General features: G+C 45.2%; 1 protein-coding gene across 1 annotated transcript; it reads left to right on the top strand.

Moving 5' to 3' along the window:
- Positions 1–1,510: 1,510 nt before the first annotated feature.
- PNOC (prepronociceptin) lies at positions 1,511–26,861 on the top strand. The gene is made up of 2 exons (XM_077811501.1): positions 1,511–1,636; positions 26,295–26,861. The coding sequence occupies exons 1-2, from the start codon at positions 1,511–1,513 to the stop codon at positions 26,859–26,861; spliced, it is 693 nt and encodes a 230-aa protein (XP_077667627.1).
- Positions 26,862–27,256: the final 395 nt, after the last annotated feature.

The following is a 27,256-nucleotide window of genomic DNA, read 5'->3' as shown; positions in this document are numbered from 1 at the left end:
TTTTGTGAGCTACAGCTCACTTCATTGGAATGCATCCGACGAAGTGAGCCGTAGCTCATGAAAGCTTATGCTCAAATAAATTTGTTAGTCTCTAAGGTGCCACAAGTACTCCTTTTCTTTTTGCAGATTCAGACTATCACGGCTGCTACTCTGAAACCTTAGATAGAAGAGAAACTTGTATTCTAGTTGTGTTGGAAATAGAGAGAGACTAGAGAGGCAGAGAGAAGTGAAGTGAATACAAACAAGCTGAAGCTGGAGAAGAGGATGGCTCCAAGAACTGGGAATGAGATGCAAACACGTTCACTTCTAGATTACTAGCTTAGATGGGAGGTGGTCTCTGCTCAGCTCCTAGCAGACAGGATCTACATCCCACAAACTACATCCCTAATTGGCTTTAAATCAGCTGCCTTGGCTGGCAGCCTCAGCTCAGAAACTATGATGGGTCACAAAAACTTACTTCCCCTCACAGCCAACATGTGATCACTCCAGGGTCGAGGTAAACTTCACATCTAGACAAATTCCATCTCCAGCCAATCCTTCATCAACATAGAATTAACTTTTAAAACCTGTTTCAGTTACACTGAAGCTTAACAGAACTTGCTTTGGGTTTGAAGAGTGCCACAAAGAAGGGCAGAGCTGCACCCATTGATTTTAATGGTACACCCCTGTAAGAGTGACAGTACAACTTGGCCCACTTTAGCTCACTGATATGCAGTTTTCCTCCAGCACCATCTCAAATATAAAATTAATGTACCAGACAAGTACATCTATCACTGAAGACAATGTGAATTGTATGAATGTGTCTGAAAGCAGAATTTGGTCCCATATGTTTGACAATATCTCCCTTACATGTGTCACTAAGAGCTGATGGAGTATTATGAGTAATACGGTTTGTTATGGATTTAGCTGCTCTTTAAATTATCAGATTGTTTGGAAGCCAAATTTGGTCGCCTATGAGTGTATTCATTACTCACGTTTGCTGAATAGTTTCGACAGATACATTTTCAGACCAGAGGCTCTTCATTAACAGTTTACTTTGACTATTTGCACCTTTTGTTCCATGATCTTAAAGTGCCTTACAAACAATTAAGTCTCACACTGCTCCTGTGGAGAGACACAACCTGCAATTTAATGATGGGAAACTGATCTGAAGAAATTAAATGATTCATCCAAGGTCACATGGGGAATCAGTGGCAGAATTGGTAACAGAACAGTGGAGTCCTGACCATTAGTTTTGTAAAATCATGGACAGTTTGGGGAAGCACCAACTGACTGGGGCAAAAGCAAATGCAGTATCTGTTTCCAAAAATGAAAGCGTGATCCTGGCAGTTACTGACCAGTCAGACCACATGCACCTTGTTAGTATACTGGGAAAATAATCCGGTTGCTTAAGAGCTTTTGCGGCTCTGGTGACTCAGCAATGGAGAAGTTCTCTTTCTAACAGGGAGTGATCTCTTCAATGTGCTACTTGTCTTTGTTTCTCTGTTCTCTAGGTCTTGCAACTGCCGCCATGGGGGCTCTGCTGTGGGATCTCTTGCTGCTGTGTTTGTTTGCCCACGTGCTCGGCGACTGTCAGAGGGACTGTCTGAGCTGCAACAGACACTTGTACAACCAACAGGACAACTTCAATGTTCTCGTAAGTCAGTCAAGGCCATAGCCTCACTCACTCTCCAGCGACCGACATGCAGATGTCCCAGGTGCACCAGTAACGCTGCCCTGTCCCGATGTCACCAGCATTAGGAACAGATAACACAAGCAATCACCTAGAGCCACATCAGGAGATGGGGGGCAGTAGAATTGGTAAAGTGCTTCACGGGAATAAATGAGCCCTTCTGTCAGGGTTTCTTCCCCACTCTGAACTCTAGGGTACAGATGTGGGGACCCACATGAAAGACCCCCTAAACTTATTCTTTCCAGTTTAGGTTAAAAACTCCCCCAAGGTACAAACTTTTCCTTGGCCTTGAACAGTAATCTGCCACCACCAAGCGTTTTAAACAAAGAACAGGGAAAGAGACCACTTGGAGACGTTTTTCCCCAAGCCCTACACACCCCCTTTCCTGGGGAGGCTTGAGAATAATATCCTAACCAAATTGTTACAAAATCATCAAAGACCCAAACCCCTGGATCTTGGAACAATGGAAAAATCAGTCAGGTTCTTAAAAGAAGGATTTTATTAAAAAAAATAAAGGTAAAAATCATCTCTGTAAAATCAGGATGGAAAATACTTTACAGGGTATTCAGATTCAAAACACAGAGGGCAAAACCCTCTGGGCAAAACCTTAAAGTTACAGAAAACAGGAATAAACCTCCCTCTTAACACAGGGAAAATTCACATAAAACAAAAGATAAACTAATCCGCCTTGCCTGGCTTACCTATACTGGTTGCAATATTGGAGACTTGGCTTAGGATGGGTTGGAGAAGATGGATTTCCATCTGGCTTCTCTCAGTCTCAAGAGAGAACAACCATGTAAACAAAGAGCACAAACAAAAGCCTTCCCCCGCCCCAAGATTTGAAAGTATCTTGTCCCCTTATTTGTCCTTTGGGTCAGGTGCCAGCCAGGTTTGCTGAGCTTCTTAACCCTTTACAGGTAACAGGATGTTGCCTCTGGCCAGGAGGGATTTTATAGCACTGTATATAGAAAGGTGGTTACCCTTCCCTTTATATTTATGACACCTTCTATCCCTCTTTTTTTGTTGGAAATATACCAGGGTCATCTTGTACCCCATAGTGAGATCCCCACCTGCACCCATCCACTCCAGAATCCTTTATTCCTTGCATTAGCAGCCAGGGCAGCCCCATGCAAAGGACTCTCAGGAGCGTTTGGAAGTAAGGTGGGAGATCAGATCCGTTCATCTCCTAGGGCTTCCAGGGACAGACCTGGGGGTTGCTTTGCAGGAGAGCTATATCATCTATGAATGTGTGAAACATCCAGCTATATTTTTATGGCTACAGATTAAGAAGATCAATGGCTAGAGGGACAGTCAAGTAAATAAAAAGCATAGAAACAAAGGCCTGATTCTGAGCTAGCATGCCCTGGTGTAAATCAGGAGTAATCCTATAGAAGTTAATGGAGTTACACCAGTGTAAAACTAGCATAGCACAGTGGTGAATCAGGTCCACCCTTCTCTTCTCTGAATTTGTTAGGAGCCCTGGAAGGCACCTCCTAAAGCTGGAATACTTTGTGGGACCTCTATGTTTGGCACAGGGACCTATAACATAGCACCGTGTACAGCTATGGCATTATATACATGGCTAGCAATGGTAAAGGCCTGTGTTTTAAAGCAGCAGGTTACAAGTTCTCACCCAGATGTCACCTGTGTGCAGGTCAGTTAGACACTGAGAGGTCTTATTTCCACCCACAATCGTAGAATTTCTGAGATTGATTACATTAGGACACTTGCTTCTTGGACTTTCGACACTATAGCAAGGGGTGCATTAAAAATAACGCAGAAAGACAGGCTTGCTGGGGCTATGGACACACAAGTAGGGTGTTTCAATCTGATATGTTGAGGGCCCCCAGTCAGAAAGCTGAGATCTTGGTGTTGTCAGCTTCCCACCCCCGAAAATACAGTTGCCAGGTGTCTGGTTTTTGACCAGAAAGTCCAGTAGAAAAGGGAACCTGGCCGGGTCCGGTCAGCGCTGCTGACCAGACACTAAAAGTTTGGTTGCCTACAGTAACCAGCCTCTGACACCAAGGCTGCTGTAGCCTGGAAGAGCGCTCAGGAAGGGCTTGCGTGGAAGGAGGCACCAGCGGCTCCCCTGTCCTGCCCCGAGCATGGCTCTGCCTGTCCCACTCACCCACCCCCAATCGCCTGCGCCCGGAGTGTGGCTCTCCCTGCCCCACTCAGCCCCCCTGCACCCCACCCCTGGAGCACAGCTCTCTCTTCCCTGCCCTACCCCAGTCACCCTCCCACCCTCAGAGCCTGGCTCTCCCTCCCGTGACTTGTCCCAGTTACTCACCCCTGGAGCCCGGCTCTCTCTCCAATGTCCTGCCCCAGTCACCTCTAGAGCCCTGCTCAGCTGGGAGTGGGAGGGTGGTGGAGATAGCAGCGAGCGATGGGGTGGGGCCTCGAGGGAAAGAGGCAGAGCAGGGGGCGGGAGAGGTTCCAGCACTCAGTGTCCAGTTTTCACAAATGCGAAAGTTGGCCACCCTACCCCAAAACAATCTCTAGGCCCAAACTGCTCATAGATAGAATCTGAGCCATTTCCTGATGTGACTTTGTTCTGAGGACAAAAGAGTTTTTCGAAGTGTCAACCCTCGAGTCAGCCCAGACAGAGACAAGACTGTTGGGAGTGATAGGGACACTTAATTACAGCACCTAGATCACAGCTGGCTTGAACCATTTCACTGCTCCCCCCACTATTCTACTGCAGCTTTAAGCCCATAGAGAAGAATAGTCCTGCTTTTCTTCTTCTTCACACCTCCTTCTCTCTCTCTAGCACAGTGTTTGTTAGGCAGTGAATCCTGACCAGTTTTATTGGCAACAATGTGTTTGAAAGGCCTTGTCTGGCTCTATAAATTTCTGTTGAAGTTTATGGCCCACAAGAGGTACCACAGAATGCACCAGGCAAAGGAGCGGAAAAGCCCAGCTCATAAAAAACAAGTCTCAGTAACTGCACCCAGGAGAAGGGTTTGCAGTTTGCCTAGGGAGTTACAGCTGGACTCTCAAGGAGAGTCAGGATTTGATTCCCGTCTGGTGCATATTAATAATCAGTGGGAAGTGGCTGATAGAATGCCCATCTGTGTGGGTAACGGTAGCTTCTATTACTTGGTGTCCTGTGCAGAGGAAGAATTTCCAAGGATTTGTATTTACACTGGAAGAGGTGGATAAAGGGCCTGAAGTAACCCCCACCCCCTCATCACAAGGTTGAGGTGGCAGAGCTGGGGGATCTAATGCACCAGCTTTACTGTGTCTCTGACTTCACACTGACACAGTCTGCTAGGATACCTGCTGCACTGCGAGTCCTGATCCACAAACACTCATGTAACCCTTCTGCCTGTCAGAGTTGGCAGCAACAAGGGCCGGGTTCAGTATCTGGGGGTTCCATTCCAATAACACAATGCAAAACCGGCTCGAGCCCCCACCCAGTGACAAATATATACCACCCCCACTGGGCGCCTCCAAGAGGCAATACTTCCCCTCTTGCAAGCACATAGTCCGAGTGTAGCAAAAAGCCTTTTAATAACAGAGAGAAACAATGTGGCATTATGTTGGGGAAACACCACCAACAGGATTCATAACACAACCCATGAGCAAAAAAACCCACCCCAAGCAAATTGGGGGGTGTCTTTTCCCTTTGGTTCTTGAGTCCACCAACCCAAAATCACCCAAAGTCCCAAAAGTCCAACGACCCAAAAGTCTCTGTCCCTGGTCAGGGCAGCCCCAGAGTTCAAAAGTTTATCTGCAGAGTTTTACCTCCCAACCTGGGTGGAGATTGCGGGGGGGGGGGGGGAATTAAGGGGCACTTTATGTGGTCCAAAGCTGATGGCCCCAACTCTCCATGGGGCTCCGCTCTGCCAGCCGCCCCATGAGCTGCTCTAGGCATCTGACAAACTGCTCTGCTTGCCATCCCACAAACTGCTCCACCATATATCTTCAGGCTCCCCCACTACTTAACACAACACTCAGTGATTTCAGCTCTTAGTAAGTTTAGCTCTTTTGTGATTGCAGCTTGTAGTAGGGGAGCCTCAGTGCTGGTGCACCATTAGCCCAAAGTGAATTCATCTCTGTAGCCTGTAACTAGACTCCTAATAGAATCAAAATTAGCTCTGATATTCTACAGCAGAAAGAGAAGAAAGTGAAATTAACATGTAAGGCCCTCACCAGAGGGCCCATACCACCAAACATTAATACCCATCCCCAACCTCTCCTAATTCACAGAGTTTTGGAACCCATGTCCCTTGCCTAGCGAGTGCTACTTAGTTGATGGCGAGTCCCTCCATCATAACAAAAGGCCAAGTACAGTTCCACTGTCCTTGATTCCCATAATCAGGGTAATAACAATTTATTCTTCCTGCCCCAATAACAGAGACACTGAGGATCCCACAGCAGCCAAAGTGACCATTTGGGCAGCTATGGCCTCATTCTAGGCGGGGTGGGTATGCCTATGCAAATGAGATTGGCCCCTGAAGTTCTTTTCCACAACTTGCCACACCTCACCAACAGATGTCAGGGTGGAGCTCATCCTGACTCTGCTTACATACTCATGTTCAGGGCTGGCTTTAGATGCCTCCTGGTACTGTTTGAAGTGTCAGGAAAAGGATTTACAAAGTTGGTCACACTAATCTGGGCACATGATGATGACAGATTAGGCCAAATGAATCATATTGCTGAATGCAGATTGGCTGTGGTTAGTGCTCTTATCCATACAACTGTTTAGATTCCATCCAGTCTCCTGCTTCCTGCATCAGTGACAGTAAGGGGTTGTGCAGGAAGGCTGCTCAGCCACTCCCATTGCTTAACAGGGACCACTCTGGCTGGTTGGGCTCTGAAGAGCAATTATTCATATCAATTTTAGAGTGCAATCTGCCTTCCCACTCCAAGCTAGGGCTGGACAAGGGTTACAATAAGGGAGGTGTGGGGATACACAGCTAAAAGCCAAGGGAGAAATATCCCTCTTCTACCAGGCTCAAGGGAGCAGAACTCCCCACACGTCTTCCTCAGTTCCAGTTGGGTTTGGGCGAACTTTGCCATCCCTATTCTGTTTCTTTCATACAACCTTCTGCACTGCAGCTAGAAGGGAAAGTGCTAAATACTCAGAGAAAAGCAGTTCTCATGTGATTTCCAGCCTCAGCTGTTTAAATCCAAAATGTCTAGATTATTCTTCATTATTTGTATTACTGGGATGCCTAGAAGCCCCAGTCATAAACCAGCACCCCTTGGCAAGGTGCTGTACAAACCTAGAATAAAGAGACAGTCCCTGCCCCAAAGAGCTTACAGTCTCAGTAATGTAAGCCAAACTTTTGGATGTTCATCTGAACCTCTGTACCCTTTCGGAAGCTCAGCCACTGCTAATGCAAACCACCATTTAGAATAAAGGCGTTGGCCACATTATAGTTTCATGCATGAATATTACTCTGAAGGATTTTAAGTCTCATCCTCTCTTTTACATGTAAAATAGTGCATTGAAGACACACACACAAAAACAAACACCTCTGGCTGAATCCAGCCTGGGTTGGTAATAATCAAAAGCAGCTGCTGCCTGTTTGGTGGCCTCTGTGAAACACTCTTGGTGTCTTTACACCCCCTTTCCAGCACCCAGGTACCCCTAACATAATGGACAATAGCTAGTCCCCTTTCTCAGCATTCTCAACACAGACACCAACAACTACATGGTCCATGGAGGGTGCGTGGCCATCTGACTCCCAGAAGTGGTCTCTCCTCCTGGGCAAGGTTGAGGCATGGAGAAGGAGGAAGCTGACATGATCACTCCTCCTGTTGTAAATGTTCTGGGGATAACAAGAGGACTTCAAACTCCAGGGCTGTCAAGCTAGCAGTAAGTGCATTCAGAATGGAAACTTTTAATTGGAAAGGAATGAATCAGCATGTCAGACCCGACTCCCCGACCCCAACAGACGTGAGCCTTGGGAGCTGGCGCGTAACTTTATAATCTAGTCTTTAGACACATTTTCAGAAACCATGCTAAGCTTTGCTAGTCTCCTGAATCACTCCCACTCTAACTCGTCGCAACAACTCATCCCTGTTGCCAGCTGTTTGTCCCTCAGGACTCAGCCTTACACGTACAAATGAAAACTGTCTTTGTCAAGACCAGCGAGGCTCACTGTGCCAATACAAGGCGACGTTCTGATCTGATTCAACATGTAAACTGATTAATGAGCATTACTTAGTTCAGAGCATCTCCTGATGCAGATCACACATGTGGAGAGGGGCAGAGCAGGACTGGAAGGTTAGGAAAAAGGACATTTCTATCCTCCCTAACTTATGATGGAAATGAAGGGCCTGATCCCGAGAGGTGATGAGTAGCTGCATCTCCCATGGAAGTCAATAGGAGGTACACTTGCTGACCACTCTCCGGATCAGGCCCTAGCTTCCCTAGGGAAGTTTGGGTGTCTAGATCAGTATCTTCTCATTCCTTGGTTATCACTGCTCCGATCTTTCTAGCCTGTTGTGCAGGAAAATGAGATTTGCCTTCAGCACTTGATTAAAGAGCACACAGGGATGAGAGCCATTAAAGACTCTGGCCAGTACTTTTTCACAGTTCATAATGCTTTCTTTTCCTCTCTATTGATCCTCTGTGACAGCCTTGGTAGGCGCCTCTCTTTCCCTATTGTTCTTTTCTCCTTGGTATGTATTGATTTCCCCTCCCCCTTTCTATTTCTTAACAAGCCCAAGACAGTACATCACGGTGTTTTACTTGAGTTTGTCATGGTGACAAGTCCTGAGTCACTTGGGTACATTTCACAGGATGCATCTTCTGCACTGAATGCCCTGCAGGATCCATCACCCTGCAGCAGATGGGCCAGACTTGGCCTGCAGAAGGCACCTTCTGCATCAGCAAACCTCCTATAAATGTGCTGAAGAAGTTAATTCCTATTGTGGGGGGTTCTTCTAGGGACCCTCAGTGCACCCGTTATCTGCAGGAGTGGGAAGCAATATGGCCCAATGGTTAGGGCACTACCCTAGGACTCAAAAGTCTTGCACTCCCATCCTAGCTCTGCCATTAACTTGCCAAGTGACCTTGGACAAATTATTCTCTGTGCCCAAGTTTCCCCAATTGTAGAATGGGGATAATAATGCTTAGATGATGATTACCAGATACTATGGTGATGAGCACAGTGTAATTGCCTAGCTACAGCCAATCAAGACATCAGCTGATCATGGTACCGCCACATCACCCAGCCCAGTGATTTTGGAACCAAACATGGATCTTCCAAATCTTTGTGTTAGGCTTATGTTTTGTAAGTGTGATTCTGGCCAGTGCCAACCTGGAAATGCAGGGGGAGAGGGAGGAGATGGTTGGGACAGTAGGGAATGCACTGCACTTCTCTGGGTATGCCTACATTGCAAATTAAAACCCACGGCGCTGAGTCTCAGAGCCCAAGTCAATTGACTTGTGCTCTGGGCTAAAAATAACAGTATAGAAGTTCCCACTTTGGCTGCAGCCTGGGCTCTGAAATCCCCCCAGTGGGGTGGGACTTGAAGCCCGGGTTCCAGCTCAAATTGGAGCATCTACACTAGTATTTTTAGCCCCACAGCACAAGCCCCACAACCCCCAGTCACTTGACCTGGGCTCTGAGACTTGGTACTGTGGGTTTTTCTTTGCAGTGTAGACATACCCTCTGAGCTGGCTGGCTCTGTTTGCCAGGAGAAGACTCACCATAAACTGCACATGGATTGTCTTTTAACATACATGGATTTTACAGTTCTCTAAATGAGAGAATTATTGTGTGCAGTGCATTCCAGTAGCACCAAGAGGCCGCAGCGAAGATCAACGCCTATTGCGCAAGGGCCTGTCGATTTAGATTGCGAGTTCTTCAGGGCAGGGACTATCCCAAAGAGTTTGCAGCCTAAATATATACAGACAAAGGAAACGTCTTTGTCCCCATTCTATAGATAAGGAACAGAGATTAAGTAACTTGCCCAAAGCCACAAAGATTCTGTGGCAGAGCAAATGACTCAACCCTTATCTCCCAATCCCTCCCCCAAGGCCTTCACCACAAAACTAGTCTTCCTCCCTATTCTCCTGCTTAAAAAAACATGGAATAACAGTTGCGTTTTCCAGTCTGCACTCTTTTAGACCTGGAGAGCAGCAACAGGATATTTAATACCTCACACAGCTTAACAGCTCTCAGAGGGGCAGCACATATAAATAATTTACCATCTTGTAGAAAGAGTGCTACCACCGGGAAGATGCCAGAGACTATAGGGCACAGTGCTTGGATCAACTACATGAGCATTCAGCTCAGTCTGAATCTGCTCAGACGTCTAGAGACATCAAGTTCACACAGGACATGCTCAGAAGTACTCAGTCCCGTACTGGTAATTGATCCCTCTCCTTAGTCACGTAGTGTAAATCCAAATGACCACTGATGTCAATGGAGTTACTCCAGTTTGTCAGGAGCGTAATGAGAATTTGACTTAATTACATTTATAGCTCTTCACTTGTTGTTACTCATCCTATCACTCAATCTACTAGAGCAGTAGTTCTCAAACTTATTTGATCAGGCCCCTCTTCTTTGTGTCTGTAGTCATTTATGCCCCCTCCCCAAGTACATATATCACCACCCAGCTCTGAAGGCAGAGCGGAGAGCAGCGGCTGCTGGTTGGGTGCCCAGCTCTGAAGGCAGTGCTCTGCCAGCTGCAGCACAGAAGGGTGGCAATGTGAAAAGTGATATTTGTCAATATCACTTTTCACAGCAGACTTAGCGCCCCATTGCCACCCTTACTTCTGCACTGCTGCTGCCATCCTGGGGCTGACCAGGTGAGGGATTGGCAGGGGAGGAGATCCTGAGTCTGGGCTGCCTCCTAGTGAGGGATTCCTGCAGAGGGCGGGAAGGAGGAGAACCAGGTGTGCACAAGCTCCACCATCTGAGCTGACAGCTGGAGCTCTTTTAAAAAAAAAAAAAAAGAAAGGCACACAGCTCGTGGTTCCCTTAACACATTCCTGTGCCTCTCTTGGGAGGCCCGCCCCATAGTTTGAGAACCGCTGTACTAAAGCAGGGGTCCTTAATCTTGTCTGAATCACACCCCACCATAGAAATTTTTTTTTAAACTTAGAGCCCCGTCCCTTTTTCCAATAGCAAAAATGATACCGCTACATAACCATGTACTCCTCAGACAAGGCACCCAAACTACCCTAACTCTGCCCTCAGAGAGATGCCAGCTTATCTTATTCACACGTCCAGTCTTGAAATTGTGTGTTTCAGGATATTAGCTTTCTAACATCTCATACATGGCTCTGGTAGTAAATGTGCTGCTTTGACACCACGGCAACCTTTTCCTTTTTCATACAAGTGCTCTACCTTCATGATCTGACCAAATAAAGTTTGCATACAGAGACATATTAGCCATGTGTCTAATGACACTTGGAGAGCTGGCCACCTGATTCAGCAGGTTATGCTGAGCACCAGCTGAATCATAGGACTGGAAGGGACCTTGAGAGATCATCTAGTCCAGTCCCCTGTGCTCATGGTGGGACTAGGTATTATCTAGACCATCCCTGACAGGTGTTTGTCTAACCTGCTCTTAAAAATCTCCAATGATGGAGATTCCACAACCTCCCTCTGCAATTTATTCCGGTGCTTAATTATCCTGACAGGAAGTTTTTCCTAACGTCCAACCTAAACCACCCTGGCTGCACTTCAAGCCCATTGCTTCTTGTCCTATCCTCAGAGGTCAATGAGAACTTTCCTCCCTCCTCCTTGTAACAACCTTTTATGTAATTTAAAACGTTTATGTCCCCTTTCAGTCTTCTCTTCTCCAGACTAAACAAACCCACCTTTTTTCAAACTTCCCTCAAAGGTCATGTTTTCTAAACCTTTAATCATTTTCGTTGCTCTTCTCGGGACTTTCTCCAATTTGTCCACATCTTTCCTGAAATGTGGCATCCAGAACTCAACACAATACTCCCATTGAGGCCTAATCAATGCTAAGGAGAGCAGAAGAATTACTGCTCATGTCTTGCTTACAACATACCTGCTAATACATCTCAGCAGGATGTTCGCTTTTTTTGCAGCAGTGATCCACTATGACCCCCAGATCCCTTTCTGCAGTACTCCTTCCTAGGCAGTCATTTCCCATTTTGTACATGTGCAAATTATTGTTCCTTCCTAAGTTGAGTACTTTGCATTTGTCCTTATTGAATTTCATCTTACTGACTTCAGACCATTTCTCCAGTTTGTCCAGATCATTTTGAATTTTAATCGTATCCAAAGCACTTGCAACCCCTCCCAGCTTGGTATTGTCCACAAACTTTATAAGTGTACTCTCTGTGCCAGTGGTTTTCAAACTTTTTGTATTGGTGACCCCTTTCACACAGCAAGCCTCTGAGTGTGACCCCCGCTGATCCATTAAAAATGGGAGGGGTAATTTAATTTAATGGAGGCTGGGAGCTGTCAGTCCCAAGGAGTTGACAGCTTGCGATCCCCATGTAACCACCTTGTGACCTCCTGAGGGGTCAGGACCCCCTGTTTGGGAACCCCTGCTCTATGCCATTATCTAAATCATTGATGAAGATATCGAACAGAACCGGACCAACAACTGATTCCTGTGGGACCCCCACTTGATAGGCCCTTCCAGCTTGATTGTGAACCACTGATAACTATTCTCAGGGAACGATTTTCCAACCAGTTATACACCCATCTTATAGTAGCTCCATCTAGCTTGTATTTCCCTAGTTTGTTTATGAGACAATCATGCGAGACAATATAAAAAGCCTTACTGAAGCCAAGATATACACATATGCTGCTTCCCCCCATCCACGAGACTTGTTACTCTGACAAAGAAAACTATTAGATTGGTTTAACATGATTTGTTCTTGACAAATCCATGCAACTATTACCTATCATCTTATAATCTTCTAGGTGTGGACTGATGTGGAGAAAGTAAATAAGGAATTTACTCCTTCTCATAACACAAGAACTAGGGGTCACCAAATGAAATTAATAGGCAGCAGGTTTAAAACAAACAAAAGGAAGTATTTCTTCACACAACGCACAGTCAACCTGTGGAACGCTTTGCCACAGGATGTTGTGAAAGCCAAGACTATAACAGGGTTCAAAAAAGAACTAGATAAATTCACGGAGGATATTGGCTATTAGCCAGAATGGTCTGGGATGGTGTCCCTAGCTTCTGTTTGCCAGAAGCTGGGAATGGGCAACAGGGGATGGATCACTTGATGATTACCTGTTCTGTTCATTTCCTCTGAAGCACCTCGCATTGGCCACTGTCAGAAGACAGGATACTGGGCTAGCTGGACCTTTGGTCAGACCTAGTATGCTGTTCTTATGTTTGCAAATTGATTACTTAATTATTTGCTCCATTATCTATCCAGATACTGAAGTTAAGATGACTGGTCTGTAATTCCCCAGGGTTGTTCTTATTCCCCTTTTTATAGATTAGCACTATATTTGCCCTTTTCCAAGTCCTCTGGAATCTCACTCATCTTCCATGACTTTTTGAAGATGGCTCACATATCTCCTCAGTCAGCAGCTCCTTGAGTATTCTAGGATGTATTTCATGAGGCCCTGGTGACTTGAAGACATCTAACTTATCTAAGTAATTTTTAACTTATTCTTTCCCTATTTTAGTCTCGGATCCTACCTTATTTTCACCGGCATTCACTATGTTAGACATCCAATCGTTATGAACCTTTTTGGTGAAAACAAACAAAAAAGTCATTTAGCACCTCTACCATTTCCATATTTTCTGTTATTGTTTTTCCCCCCTCACTGAGTAACAGGCCTACTCTGTCCTTGGTCTTTCTCTTGCTTCTAATGTATTTGTATTGAGTATCCTCAGCACCTTGAAGGATCAGGCTCTTAATAAGGTGTGGGGAATTACTGCCTTCTGTGTCTAATTAACAATTTGTAAAATGTTTTGGTGTGTGCTATGTATGGCTTTAAAGACGGTTGTGAAGTAGCTCAGCCACTGTATGATTAGGATTGTTTTTTTCACTGACAAATGGAACTCTTTGTTGTGGATGGATAAGGTGGGCTGAGTTCCCTACACTCAGGGCATAGCTGCAGGAGCAGAGCTGAAGTCATTAGAGTGCCTAGTTTGAGAAGTGCAACCTGAATTCTGTGCCAGGTCTCAACACCACTAACTCAAATTTGACCTGGTTCACTGCACTCCCCTAAAGTTTGATGCCCCCCAGTTGAGAACCTTGAGCACAACAGTCCCCCAGTTAGAGTTACCTCCTCTTGTACGCTCTACCTTGTAACCATGCACAGGACATGCAGTGCAAATGACTTGGTCCTAGGAAGGTACTGGTTTATATTCTACACCAAGCCCTGGATTCATTCTGAGGGCAAGTCTACATTTCAAATGCTACATTTGCACAGTTGCACCACTGTAGCACTTTAATGAAGTCACTCCTGCTGGCTGACTTGGTCTGTGAGAGGAGCTTTTGGAACCTCTACAGCTCTTGACTCTCCACCCCCAATTTTCCTGTAAAGGACAACAGACAGTTAACACAGCTGATGCATCATTACGGTTAGTTTTGAACACCCATCACCATCCCATGCTGCGCTCTCCCGTGGTCTCTGTGCTTCAGCACTATGACTAATCCCTGCCATAACATGCTGCACCTTCAACAGCCCTTCAAGGGCACAGCAGAAGGGAGAAGGCTTCTGTGAGCTCTTGCTGCTGCTGTGCTTGGAAGCAGCGATGTGATGGCCTCGCAGCGAGGGATTGTGCAGATGGTCACTTTCTGGCTCAGTAGCCCAGGCAATCACTAGGGATGATGAACGAATGCATGCACTGGAAGAATCCGCGTTAGCAGCTGGCGTCATGAGTGGCCCCTGGCAGGCAGCTAAGCGAACGGGTATTTGGAGCAGGAGGGAGGGTGGCAAATGAGTACAAAAGAATGGACTGCATGGGGAAGTAAATAAGAACTAGAAGGTGATAAAGCAAGGCTGTTCCTATGATCCTGTTGCTCACTTATCATAGTTATTAATATAGGACCAATCATTTAAAGGGAAACAGGATCAGGACCATAGTCTGCCCAGGAGGTTGCTCTCCCTTTCTGTATTAATAGCAATAATTTGCGAATCAGCTACTATAAACCCCCATTATCATATGCTCAGATTTCTGACACGTTCCCAGCTCAGGCTAAGATTCAAGACTCAAAGATTTATTTTTTTCCTCTTGAAAGTTAGAGCAAAGTCCCTCCAGTTCCTTTTTTTATTGCAAAAAATTATTTTCCCATCACTGGCTCTAGCCCCCACTCCACCATTTTTTCACAGAATTACCTCAAAAGGCTGAAGCTTGAAGCATGCTCAGTTCTTCCCATCTCTGCTTTCCCCAGCATATCAGGTCTTCTCTGTGTCAGTAAACAGCTTATCCATAAGCTCGTCAGGCAGCGCTCCTTATTGCTGTGGCTCGTGCAGCACCGAGCACATAGTTGAAGCTCCCTTTTATAGGAATTGGGGAAACTGATCCAGGCTACCAGTTCTGTAGAGTGACAGGTCAGATTCAGCTCTCAGTCACACTTGGACATAACTACTGAAGTCAAAGGAGTCATCTGGTGTAAGCGAGATTAGGCTTTTCCCTGAGAAATATAGACATATTCTGTTTTGGAGAGGATCTGGTTCTGTCTAGTCTCTCAGCTACACTTTTTGCTGGTGCACTAATAGTGAGGACTGTCTCCTTAGCCTTAAAGGCCAAGAAGGTTAGTGCATGGTTGCCCTAAAGAAACAGAGTTTAATAGCAAGGATGACAGGTAGTTAGATCTTATGCCCATTGAGTACTGAGAGTTGGCCATGTTGGGAATATTTCCAGGCAAGATGAAGGGAAGTGAGATGTAGGCGAGAGCTCAGATTTCCTGCTAGCTCATGATTCTGGGACACTGCGTGGTGTCCAGTACAATCTCACATTTTGTCTCAAGCCAGATGTAAGTTGAGCACCGAAGAAGAGCATTTTACATTATGACAGACTTGATTTGCCCTGCAAGGAGCTAAGTTTCTTGTTCCACTTGAGAGTGTGGCAGGACGGATATGAATGATAGCTGGCATGCAGCCACCAGCAACAATGACCAGTAAAATGTAGGTGACTAGTGGCATTGGAAATAATTGCTTCATGAGAGGAGATGACTGGCTGGTGGTGGGCCAATGTGTGACACTGAGACACAAGCAGAGGATGACTTGAATCAGGGAGGCTCAGATTCCACAGTGATAGGCACAGTAGACTTAGAAAGAAGATTTGGTTTTGACAGTGAGAACGTTATACTGAAACCTGATATGGGATGCCTACATTTTCTAAGCATCAGCCAACTAATTCTCATTCAGTCTCATGGGCAGGTGAAGCCCCACTCGACACTTTGAAAATGTAGGAGTAGTTTTTCAGTGTTGTGACCTAATTGGCTGGCTGGTTAAGACTTCTTAATGATGCCCTAGCCAGCTTCAGATCCTGCAAAGTTATGGGCATGACCTCAAGTCCTTCGTCATCATATCAACTTGCTGTCAGTGGGGGCAGGAATTTGGGGTGAGGTGTAAAGGACTGGGGGGAGAAACTCTGTGGAGCAAATGTAGATGAGCTGTTCAGTCTAGTTCACTCTGAGCCAGACCCACACCTGGTGTAAATCAATGGGGCGCTATTCACAGCTCAGGATCTACCATTATGGCTCTGGGAAATTAAAAACAAAGGGGTGTTAGAAACTGGGAGTAGGGAAGTGGATCTGGCATGTAACATTCATTCGGACAGTCCCAACCCTTATCTCCCACCCCCATTCCAATCCCTGGCAGTGTCACTGTGTCAGCCTTAATCAGTAGGTGCCTGTGTGCCCTGGAAGGCACAAGTTAAAGAGAGAGAGGAGAACCCTGACAACGAGGGCCTCTCGCTCCATTAGAGCTCCATTGAATCCTCCTGAGGAAGCCATGTCTAGCATGTAATGTTCCTAATGTAGACACAGATCAGTGCCTAAACGGCAAGTGGAAACCCATTTGCAAGTACGCTTGAGTGGCAACAAAGGAGTTTCATTATCTTTTATTGGAAATGAAGCATTAAAAATTGCACCTGCTCTCATTCTGACAGAGAATAGTCTGGGGGCAGCAGGGTGGGGGAAGGAGAGACAGATGTCATTCCCCCTCCCCGCACCCATCAGCTCAATCAATAGCATTCAGGACCTCTATTTCTGCTCACTGGCTTGGAAGTGAAGCGGTGGCACGGTACGGGGAGGCACAGTTGATAGTGTCTTTTAGCTGACTTGTTAAATGGACCGTTAGCATGATCTTTGTGGGGAAGTAATGCTCTACTTGCTGTCCGCAGTGTGTGCGCTGCATGGTCAGGTTTAAAGCAAAAGACAGGGAAAGGCTGCAGTCCTAGGCGCCGGTGGGACAACTTCCTGTGGCCATAACATTTGGGGCTGTGAGCTGGCCAGACAGCATAAACTAAGAGGGGCTGGCTAGGAGACCTCCAAAGGAAATCTCACTGCTGTAGGACGTGGATGCTCTTTCCTTTGAGTCAGTGCTATGTTAATGCATGAGGACAAGCGGCACTAACTACTAGCAGTGCTGTCTTATGGATGAGCTACAGAACAAAGGCCACTAAAGCCGGGGGCATCAACCCTAATGTCTTGACTAACTTCCCATTGTGCCTAAAATTCCTCTGTAGCTCTAACTGGATAAGGTACCCTAACTTGAGCCAGTGTGTTTGAATCTACCACAGTGCAAAGTGCGGTGCAATGTGATTTCAGTGAGTAGAGAGAAGGTACAAATGTTAAACACTTCCCAAACATTTCAAAAAAAAAAAAAAAAAGGAAAAGAAGACTTAATTCTTCTTCTAAATTATTTTAAATTAATTGTGATTAATCGCAGTTTTAATTGTGCTAGTAAACAATAGAATAGTAATTGAAATTTATTAACTATTTTTTGATGTTTTTCTACATTTTCAATTATATTGATTTCAATTACAACACAGAATACAAAGTGTACAGTGCTCACTTTATATTATTATTTGCACTGTAAAAATGATAAACAAAAGAAATAGTATTTTTCAATTCACTTCATATAGGTACCATAATGCAATCTTTTTATCGTGAAAGTGCAACTTACAAATGTCAATATTTTTTGTTACATAACTGCAAAAACAAAACAATGTAAAACTTCAGAGCCTAAAAGTCCACTCAGTCCTACTTCTTATTCAGCCAATTGCTAAGACAAACAAGTTTGTTTACGTTTACGAGAGATAATACTGCCGGCTTCTTATTTACAATGTCACCTGAAAGAGAGAACAGGCGTTCACATGGCACTGTTGTAGCTGGCATCGCAAGATATTTACGTGCCAGATGTGCTAAAGATTCATATGCCTCTTCATGCTTCAGCCATTGTTCCAGAGGACATGCTTCCATGCTGATGACACTCGTTAAAACAATAATGCGTTAATTATATTTTGCTGAACTCCTTAGGTGAGAGTAGTATGTCTCCTGCTGTTTTACCTGCATTCTGCCATATATTTCATGTTATAGCAGTCTCAGATGATGACCCAGCACATGTTGTTCATTTTAAGAACACTTTCACAGCATATTTGACAAAACGCAAAGAAGGTACCAATGTGAGATTTCTAAAGATAGCTATAGCACTCTAAGGTTTAAGAATCTGAAGTACCTTCCAAAATCTGAGAGGAACGAGGTGTGGAGAATGCTTTCAGAAGTGTTAAAAGAGCAACACTCCGATGCAGAAACTACAGAACCCGAGCCATCAAAAAAGAAAATCAACTTTCTACTGGTGGCATCTGACTCAGATGATGAAAATGAACATGCATCGGTCTGCACTGCTTTGGATCATTATTGAGCAGAACCTGTCATCAGCATGACGCATATCCTCTGAAATGGTGGTTGAAGATGAAGAATCTTAGATTTCAGAGTAGCAGCCGTGTTAGTCTGTATTCACAAAAAGAAAAGGAGTACCTCTCTAAGGTGCCACAAATACTCCTTTTCTTTTTATAGAACCTTAGAATATCAGGGTTGGAAGAGACCTCAGGAGGTCATCTAGTCCAAGCCCCTGCTCAAAGCAGGACCAATCCCCAACTAAATCATCCCAGCCAGGGCTTTGTCAAGCCTGACCTTAAAAACTTCTATGGAAGGAGATTCCACCACCTCCCTAGGTAACGCATTCCAGTGTTTCACCACCCTCCTAGTGAAAAAGTTTTTCCTAATATCCAACCTAACCTATGAATCTTTAGTGCATGTGGCACATAAATATCTTGCAATGCCGGTTACAACAGTGCCATGCAAATATCTGTTCTCACTTCCAGGTGACATTGTAAGCAAGAAGCGGGCAGCATTATCTCCTGCACTTGTTTGTCTGAGTGACTGTCTGAATAAGAAGTAGGACTGAGTGGACTTGTAGGCGCTAAAGTTTTACATTGTTTTATTTTTGAATGCAGTTATTTTTTGTACATAATTCTACATTTGTAAGTTCAACTTTCATGATAAAAAAATTGCATTACAGTACTTGTATGAGGTGAATTGAAAAATACTATTTCTTTTGTTTTTACAGAACAAAAATTTGTGATAAAACTAAACATAAAGTGAATACTGTATACTTTGTATTCTGTGTTGTAATTGAAATCAATATATTTGAAAATGTAGAAAACATCAAATATTTAAATAAATGGTATTCTATTTGGTTCCAAATATTTGGTTCTATTTGGTTCTATTGGTTCCAAATCCTACTGCCAATGAAGTCTGTTGACATTCATGTCAAGGGCATTTTTTGCCAGAGGACTGAGCCCCAAACTATCCCTCACAAAAACACTGTAAGCAAGCAAACTTATTAATGATCTAATTTCTTCAAACACAGCTGGTGCCTGGGCTTGCAAGGAGAGGTGACTATAAAAAGTTTGAAGGGATAGTGTAGTAATCAGTCTGCACTAGAAGGAGACAAAGGAATGTTAGACCATTTTTTTTCAAATCTAGGTATTTATTGACCAGTCAGTCACTTAGACTGATTTTCTTCAAACTTTGCAGAAACAGTCCTCCGTTGTTTCAGACTAAATGTGGCACTTTTTAGTTTAAAGGAATTTTCCAAACCAAAGCTGTAGGGTGTTAAAAATAGGATTTTATAACAGAAGCTGGCTGCAACTAACTACTGTATGGACAGGCTGCCCCCTTTTCATAATGCCAATATAACAAGGGTGAGCCTTTACTGTGTTTGTAAAGCACTTTGGGTTCCCCAGAAGCAAGATGCTATAGAAATGCCACATGGACCAGAGTAAAAGCATACCACCACATAGGAGTTACAATGAAAGTGGCATACAGTTCACCAACAGGTCTATACTTACCTCTGAAGAGAGCATTCACAACTCAGGATAGATCTTACCAGGAGTGCTGAGAATAGCATTCCATACTCCTAGAGCCCTCTGTTTTAATGTAAGGTGTTCTCCCCATTATTAGATATACAAAAAAGATGGTCACAACCAAGACTCCAGGTCCAGACACCCCTGGACTTTGGTAAGACAGGCCCATGAGCTACATAATTAATATACCTACTGGTTTCTAACATGGGTGTGGTTTGGCAGGGCACTGGCAGGCACAGAATTCCACCCCCCTGACCCGCAAACGCAGCCCCACTGGCCTGACTGCAGCTGCTCCCCCCTCCCCCCCACAAATACAGAAGTCACACTACACCTATGGTTTCTAAGGGTAGTTCCCTCCTAGAGGGCCCCAATCTGTAAAGGTGGTGTAGTCCCTGATTCCACCCCCCTTGGTTACTCTCAGACCCTCTCCCTTCCCCTTAGGACCCATGGGCTCTGGGTCCAGGTGACAGGTGCCCCCACCTAAAGGCAGGCATACACAGGGCTAATACCCAATGACCTCTTAGATAAAAACTAACATAGCAAATCTAAACCACATCAAAAATAACAACAGTTTACGCCCTGGAACAGGAAAGGAGATCATTAAGGGAGGAGAAAGGGACAGGAGACGGAGCTAGGGATGGTGACTAAAAGCTGCAAGCAATTTTACAACACCTAGTAAAAACCCATCACGATACCAGTACATAAGAACATAAGAACGGCCATACTGAGTCAGACCAAAGGTCCATTTAGCCCAGTACCCTGTCTTCTGATAGTGGCCAGTGCCAGGTGCCCCAGAGAGAATGAACAGAACAGGTAAATCATCAAGTGATCCATCCCCTGTTGCTCATTCCCAGCTTTTGGCAAACAGAGGCTAGGGACATCATGCCTGTCCATCCTGGCTAATAGCCATTGATGGACCTATCTTCCATGAATTTTTCTAGTTCTTTTGTGAACGCTGTTATGGTCTTGGCCTTCACATCATCCTCTGGCAAGGAGTTCCACAGGTTGACTGTGCATTCTGTGAAGAAATACTTCCTTTTATTTATTTTAAACCTGCTGCCTATTAATTTCATTTGGTGATCCCTAGTTCTTATGTTATGAAAAGTAGTAAACAACACTTTCTTATCTACTTTTTCTACACCAGTCATGATTTTATAGACCTCAATCATATCTCCCCTTAGCAGTCTCTTTTCCAAGCTGAAAAGTCCCAGATTTATTAATCTCTCCTCATACAGAAGCCGTTCCACACCCCTAATCATTTTTGTTGCCCTTTTCTGAACCTTTTCCAATTTCAATATTTCTTTTTTGAGATGGGGCGACCACATCTGCGCATAGTATTCAAGATGTGGGCATACCATGGATTTATATAGAGGCAACATGATATTTTCTATCCTATTATCTATCCCTTTCTTAATTATTCCCAGCAGTATTAGGAGAGAACCTCACCTCTCCCCAAAGGCCATCCGCAGCCTGATCAAGAGAGCTGTTTGAGGGGCAGATAGGTATCACTGTCTGAGCTGCAGGCAGCTTCTGCATGCAGCTGGTTGATGTCCCAGTCGAATCAAGGCCCGGCTGACTCCTGGCTTCCAGTGTGGGGAGTGGCCCATGGGCTCTCTGGGGATCTGAGGCAGACTCAGGCCCTCTGACTGGGACAGTCAGAAAACGGCTCCCTCTCCATGTGGTGGTGGAGGTTAACAATCACCCCCCCCTTCTCTTCTGGGTCTCTCTTGCTCTGGTCATGCAGTCCCTCTGACAGTACCTCCCAGGGGAAACCCAGGTTGTCAATCACACTTCTGGTGTGTCCACTCCCCAGCCCAGGTAGATAGTCTCTGTGCGGCCCTGTTCCCTGTGCGAGCTACATCTCTGGAGCCCCCAAACTAGCAGGGTCTACACACATTGTTTAGGTTTCAGAGTAGCAGCCATGTTAGTCTGTATTCGCAAAAAGAAAAGGAGTACTTGTGGCACCTTAGAGACTAGCCAATTTATTTGAGCATAAGCTTTCGTGAGCTACAGCTCACTTCATCGGATGCATTCAGTGGAAAATACAGTGGGGAGATTTATATACATAGAGAACATGAAACAATGGGTGTTATCATACACACTGTAAGGAGAGTGATCACTTAAGATGAGCTAATACCAGCAGGAGAGCGGGGGGGAAAGAAAACCTTTTGTAGCGATAATCAAGGTGGGCCATTTCCAGCAGTTGACAAGAATGTCTGAGGAACAGTGGGGTGGGGGGGGGGGGGAAATAGTTTTACTTTGTGTAATGACCCATCCACTCCCAGTCTCTATTCAAGCCTAAGTTAATTGTATCCAGTTTGCAAATTAAATTCCAATTCAGCAGTCTCTTGTTGGAGTCTGTTTTTGAAGTCTTTTTGTTGTAATATTGCAACTTTTAGGTCTGCAATCGAGTGACCAGAGAGATTGAAGTGTTCTCCGACTGGTTTATGAATGTTATAATTCTTGACATCTGATTTGTGTCCATTTATTCTTTTACGTAGAGACTGTCCAGTTTGACCAATGTACATGGCAGAGGGGCATTGCTGGCACATGATGGCATATATCACATTGGTAGATGTGCAGATGAACGAGCCTCTGATAGTGTGGCTGATGTGATTAGGCCCTACGATGGTGTCCCCTGAATAGATATGTGAACACAGTTGGCAATGGGCTTTGTTACAAGGATAGGTTCCTGGGTTAGTGGTTCTGTTGTGTGGTGTGTGGTTGCTGGTGAGTATTTGCTTCAGGTTGGGGGGCTGTCTGTAGGCAAGGACTGGCCTGTCTCCCAAGATCTGTGAGAGTGATGGGTCGTCCTTCAGGATAGGTTGTAGATCCTTGATGATGCGTTGGAGAGGTTTTAGTTGGGGGCTGAAGGTGACGGCTAGTGGCGTTCCTTCCCCCCCGCTCTCCTGCTGGTATTAGCTCATCTTAAGTAATCACTCTCCTTACAGTGTGTATGATAACACCCATTGTTTCATGTTCTCTGTGTATATAAATCTCCCCACTGTATTTTCCACTGAATGCATCCGTTGAAGTGAGCTGTAGCTCATGAAAGCTTATGCTCAAATAAATTTGCTAGTCTCTAAGGTGCCACAAGTACTTCTTTTCTTTTTACACATCGTTTAGTTTGATCGATCTGTTGCTGCAACCAGTGTGTCATTTGGGCCCAGCCTGCGTCATACAAGGAACTTTGGTGAGGACCAAATTGGTTTCTTTCTGAAGATAACAAAAAAATACTATTTCTCTCTGAACCAGTTTTCCCCGTTGGCTGGTTTAGTCATCAACATGAGGCTTACTAACCATGACTAATAGCAAAAGCTGTGGCCACATGGCCCATTGTTTGATCCGCATCCTAGCCTGGGGAGAACTAGGTCTGATAAAAGGAGGAAGCACGCGGATGATGCCTGGATTAAGGACAGAGCGGTAATAAGCAGAGGGAGAGTGGAACAGAAGCACAAACTTCAAAGGGAAACGTGAATCATTTTCACCAATGAGTGGATATTGTTTTTTGAAGCAGTTGCTGTCTGCTTCCCCAGTAGTCAGACTGAGGATGTACAGATAAGTCCTTGCGAAATGGGGGTGAAGTGAACAGTCTTGAAGATCAGTTTGGATAATTAATACATTGTGCACTTCTAAAAGGCATTGCATTTCTGTGGCTCTTTTCAACCCAAGGGAATCTATAGTGCTTTACAAGCATTAGCTGCCCCCGGATAGGCAAGTATTATCATTCCAAGCTGATGGATGAGCAAACAGACATATGGCAAAGTGACTTGCTCAAGATCACACAGTGAGACAGTGTCTGAGAACCCATAAGTTCAGATACTTACTTGACCTATTGGAATCTCTCAACTCTCCTATATTTGGGGTGGAAGCCTCTCAGGGTCAGACTTGTTATTGTAAAGATAACCAGTAATGTTAAGTCAGACATATGGTGAGAACAGCATCCCACATGTGTATTTCATAGTGGGGATGCCAGAACCAGAGACCAGAAGGTTTTTAAACAAATGAAAGCTAAGGGAGAGGGAGCAGTTCCAAAGCTCAAAAAAGGATCATTTCAGGCTAGTTAGTTCTGATTTTGGGTAGACTAGTTCACCCGATGCAAGTCAGTGGAGTTACTCTGGCTTTGTACCAGCATAACCCAGAAGAAAATCTAGCTTTGTGTCTACAGTGTCTAAAGGGATGCCTGCTGGGCTGTAAAAGGTGCCCAGATACTATTACCCAGGTACTATTACGATGGATGCAGTATGATAATTCCAACATCAGGTTTGAATATTGTCTGTGAATCCTCTGCACAGACAGTTCAGTGCTGCCAAGCAGCCAAAGCAGAGAAAGGAAGGAAAAACGTGGAAGGGTGTTAACTATACAATTTCCAAACATGCTTCAGTGAAGGATTACAGGGCTGGCTAGATAGCCCCATTGTGAGCACAACTGCTTTCCCCATAGATCTTTTAGTCACTTACAAAAAGCTAATTAAATACCATTCTGCAGATCAGAGGGGCTGCTGTGCAGTATTATAACCTCAGCATTACACAGTTGCGGGCATTTTACAGGCTGCTGTAATCGGACAGTTGGGATGAGCATGAATGGTATCTAGCCCCCTCAGCGGGGGGGAGGGGGGGGGGGCTGGCTCTGCACAACCTTCTACAGCTGTGGCTGATGGGAATGTATTTTGCCACGAGGCTGAAACAAAAGATTTGTTTCAAAATGTCCTCCAGCAGAAGGGTGCATTTAACGCACACACTCTGTATTTTAATGCTGCTGTTATGAACTGGATTAAACCTTGTGATGAGTGAAATAAAAACCTCATTGAAACTGATGTGCGAATTCACCCTTCACTTAAAATAGCTGTGAAGCGTTTCGGGTGTGGCCCCTTAACTAAGGCCTAAGAGAGCCCACCCAGGGGCTCTTTGACTGAGTGGGTGGAAGGGTTTTGCTGAGTATTGGTTGTAGGGGGGGTGTTCATGTGTAGGCAGAACACACAGAAATTGAGAGACAGAACAAAGAAAGAGAGGCGGCGGGGGAGGCAAGAAAGCCCAGCAGTAGTCAGTGAACACAGTGTGACCCTGGAAAAGGCTAGAGAGTATGCAGCTGCTTTTGTTCGTGGTTCCTACTGCGTTTGGGGAAGCAGGTCCTTGTTCACTCCTTGTAAATGAACAAGATTGTATCAAAGCTAAAGACCAGATTCCATCAATTTCTACTTCCAGCTAGAACATCCCCATTACCTAGGGTGACTAGATAGCAAGTGTGAAAGACAGGGGCTGGGGGATAATAGGTGCCTACATAAGACAAACTCCCAAATATCAGGACTGTCCCTATAAAATTCAGATATCTGGTCACCCTATTGTGGCCCCAAAATGTAACTAGTTGCCTAGGTCAAAAAAGCAACACTATGTCATGGGCATCCCAGCTAGAAAAGCAAAGTCATGCCATTCCTCTGATGTGCAGAACTCCATGCATACCAAAATTAGCTCTGCCTGCAGGCCTGGGAATTAGCATAATTACTTGCTTCAATTAATCCTTATTCTGTGCAGCCCTTTTCAAACATCTTGGGATTACTGGTTCCCTAGCAGTTTAGGCAGAATCCTGGAAAGACTCTGAGGTCTTTGCCAGATCTGTACAATGGTCTACAGCTATTACTTGTTGGCTAACAAACAGCCAGCTTGGGAAACCCAAGTGTAACACCAACAGACCCTGGCTGTCGGCGGGTGGGATCACACCTGGGACCTCTGAAGCTAAATGCATGAGCTTCTACTGAATGAGCTAAAAGCCATATGGCTGTTAGCTAAGGCTGTAGAGCAGAATCATTAATCTCTCTCTCTTTTTCTAAGTGGTCTCAGTACCACTAGATGGAACAGAACACCACACCCAGCAGGTGTGTGGGTTACACTTCTCCTAGCTGAGGAAGCGCGTCCCAAGCTTCAGAGACTTCCCAGTTGAAATCCTAGATGAGCCCTAACTTGTAACACTAACAAACCCCAGTCCCGGTGGGCGGGATCGAACCTGGGACCTCTGCTAAATGCATGAGCCTCTACTGCATGAGCTAAAAGCCATATGGCTGTTAGCTAAGGCTGTAGAGCAGACTCATTAATCTCTCTCTCTTTCTCTAAGTGGTCTCAGTGCCACTAGCTGGGACAGAACACCACACCCAGGAGGTTACACAAGCTCACGTTGGTGAGCAATTGTCACTGAGGGCTTAAGTAGGGCTTGAAGCAGAGCACAGACCTTGTACTAGTGTCCTGCAGGAGGTTACTTCCACTTGCTGGAGAAAAGGTTGCATGGCCGATTGAAAGCCTCCTTGTTTTGTTCCTCTCTGCAGGTCTGCATCATGGAGTGCGAAGGGAAGGCCTTTTCGAGTACTACCTGGGAGCTTTGCACCAAAGTGGCTGGGAAGTCATCCATACAGGTGAGCACTGACAGCCTGGAAGAAGATTCCTACCAGCCATTAGAGATGGAAGACAGTGGCCTGTTCAGAGGCAGCCGGAAGCACTTCAATGACCTCACCAAAGTGGTGGATCTTAGCAAAGTGGAAGGTGAGAAGAGAGTTTCCAAGGTGAGCAGCCTGATCCACCAGCGGGAGGTGGACAAGGGTGTCAGCAATGGGAGTGAGACCCCGCTGGGTGACTTCCAAGAGCAGCCCAAGGATATTTCCAAGCGGCTTGGTGGCTTCCTCAAAGGAAAGTACAGTTACAGGCAGGTGCTGGAGCCCACGGGGCAGGGGGTGCAGAAGCGGTACGGGGGCTTCATCGGGGTCAGGAAGTCAGCCCGGAAGTGGAACAACCAGAAGAGATTTAGCGAGTTCTTGAAGCAGTACCTGGGCATGTCACCGCGCTCCAGCGAGTACGATAGCTTAACCAATGACCTGAATGAACAGAACGAGATCTAACTGGAAACTCTGTTTCACGTCACTGACACATAGTGAATCGGTTTAAGTCTGCTATGGCCAAAGAAGTCAACCCCTTCCCTGATCCCAAAGAGCCTGTGTTAGGAATGGTTCACCAGACACAACCGGATTCATTGCTGCTCAGAATCAAGGGGGGAAAGCCTTCTGGTGGTGGTTTCTGAATCATCCAATGTATTTATTAATTCTTCTACATTTTCATGGCACTTTTGACTGCAAATACAAGACAACTGTCCCTGCCCTGAGCTTACAGTCTAGGTTTATTAGAATGGGAATTTACTTGTGAGGGGAGAGAGAGAGAATCAGTCAGGTTTCTCTTTTCACATTCAAAATGGATTTCCAAGTGTTTTGGTCCCTTAGGATACGTCTACACTGCAATT

Source organism: Eretmochelys imbricata, chromosome 3 (assembly GCF_965152235.1).
Source record: "Eretmochelys imbricata isolate rEreImb1 chromosome 3, rEreImb1.hap1, whole genome shotgun sequence".
NCBI lineage: Eukaryota > Metazoa > Chordata > Testudines > Cheloniidae > Eretmochelys > Eretmochelys imbricata.
The sequence above is the reverse complement of the archived record's forward strand: the minus strand, read 5'-3'. Positions and strand labels throughout refer to the sequence as shown.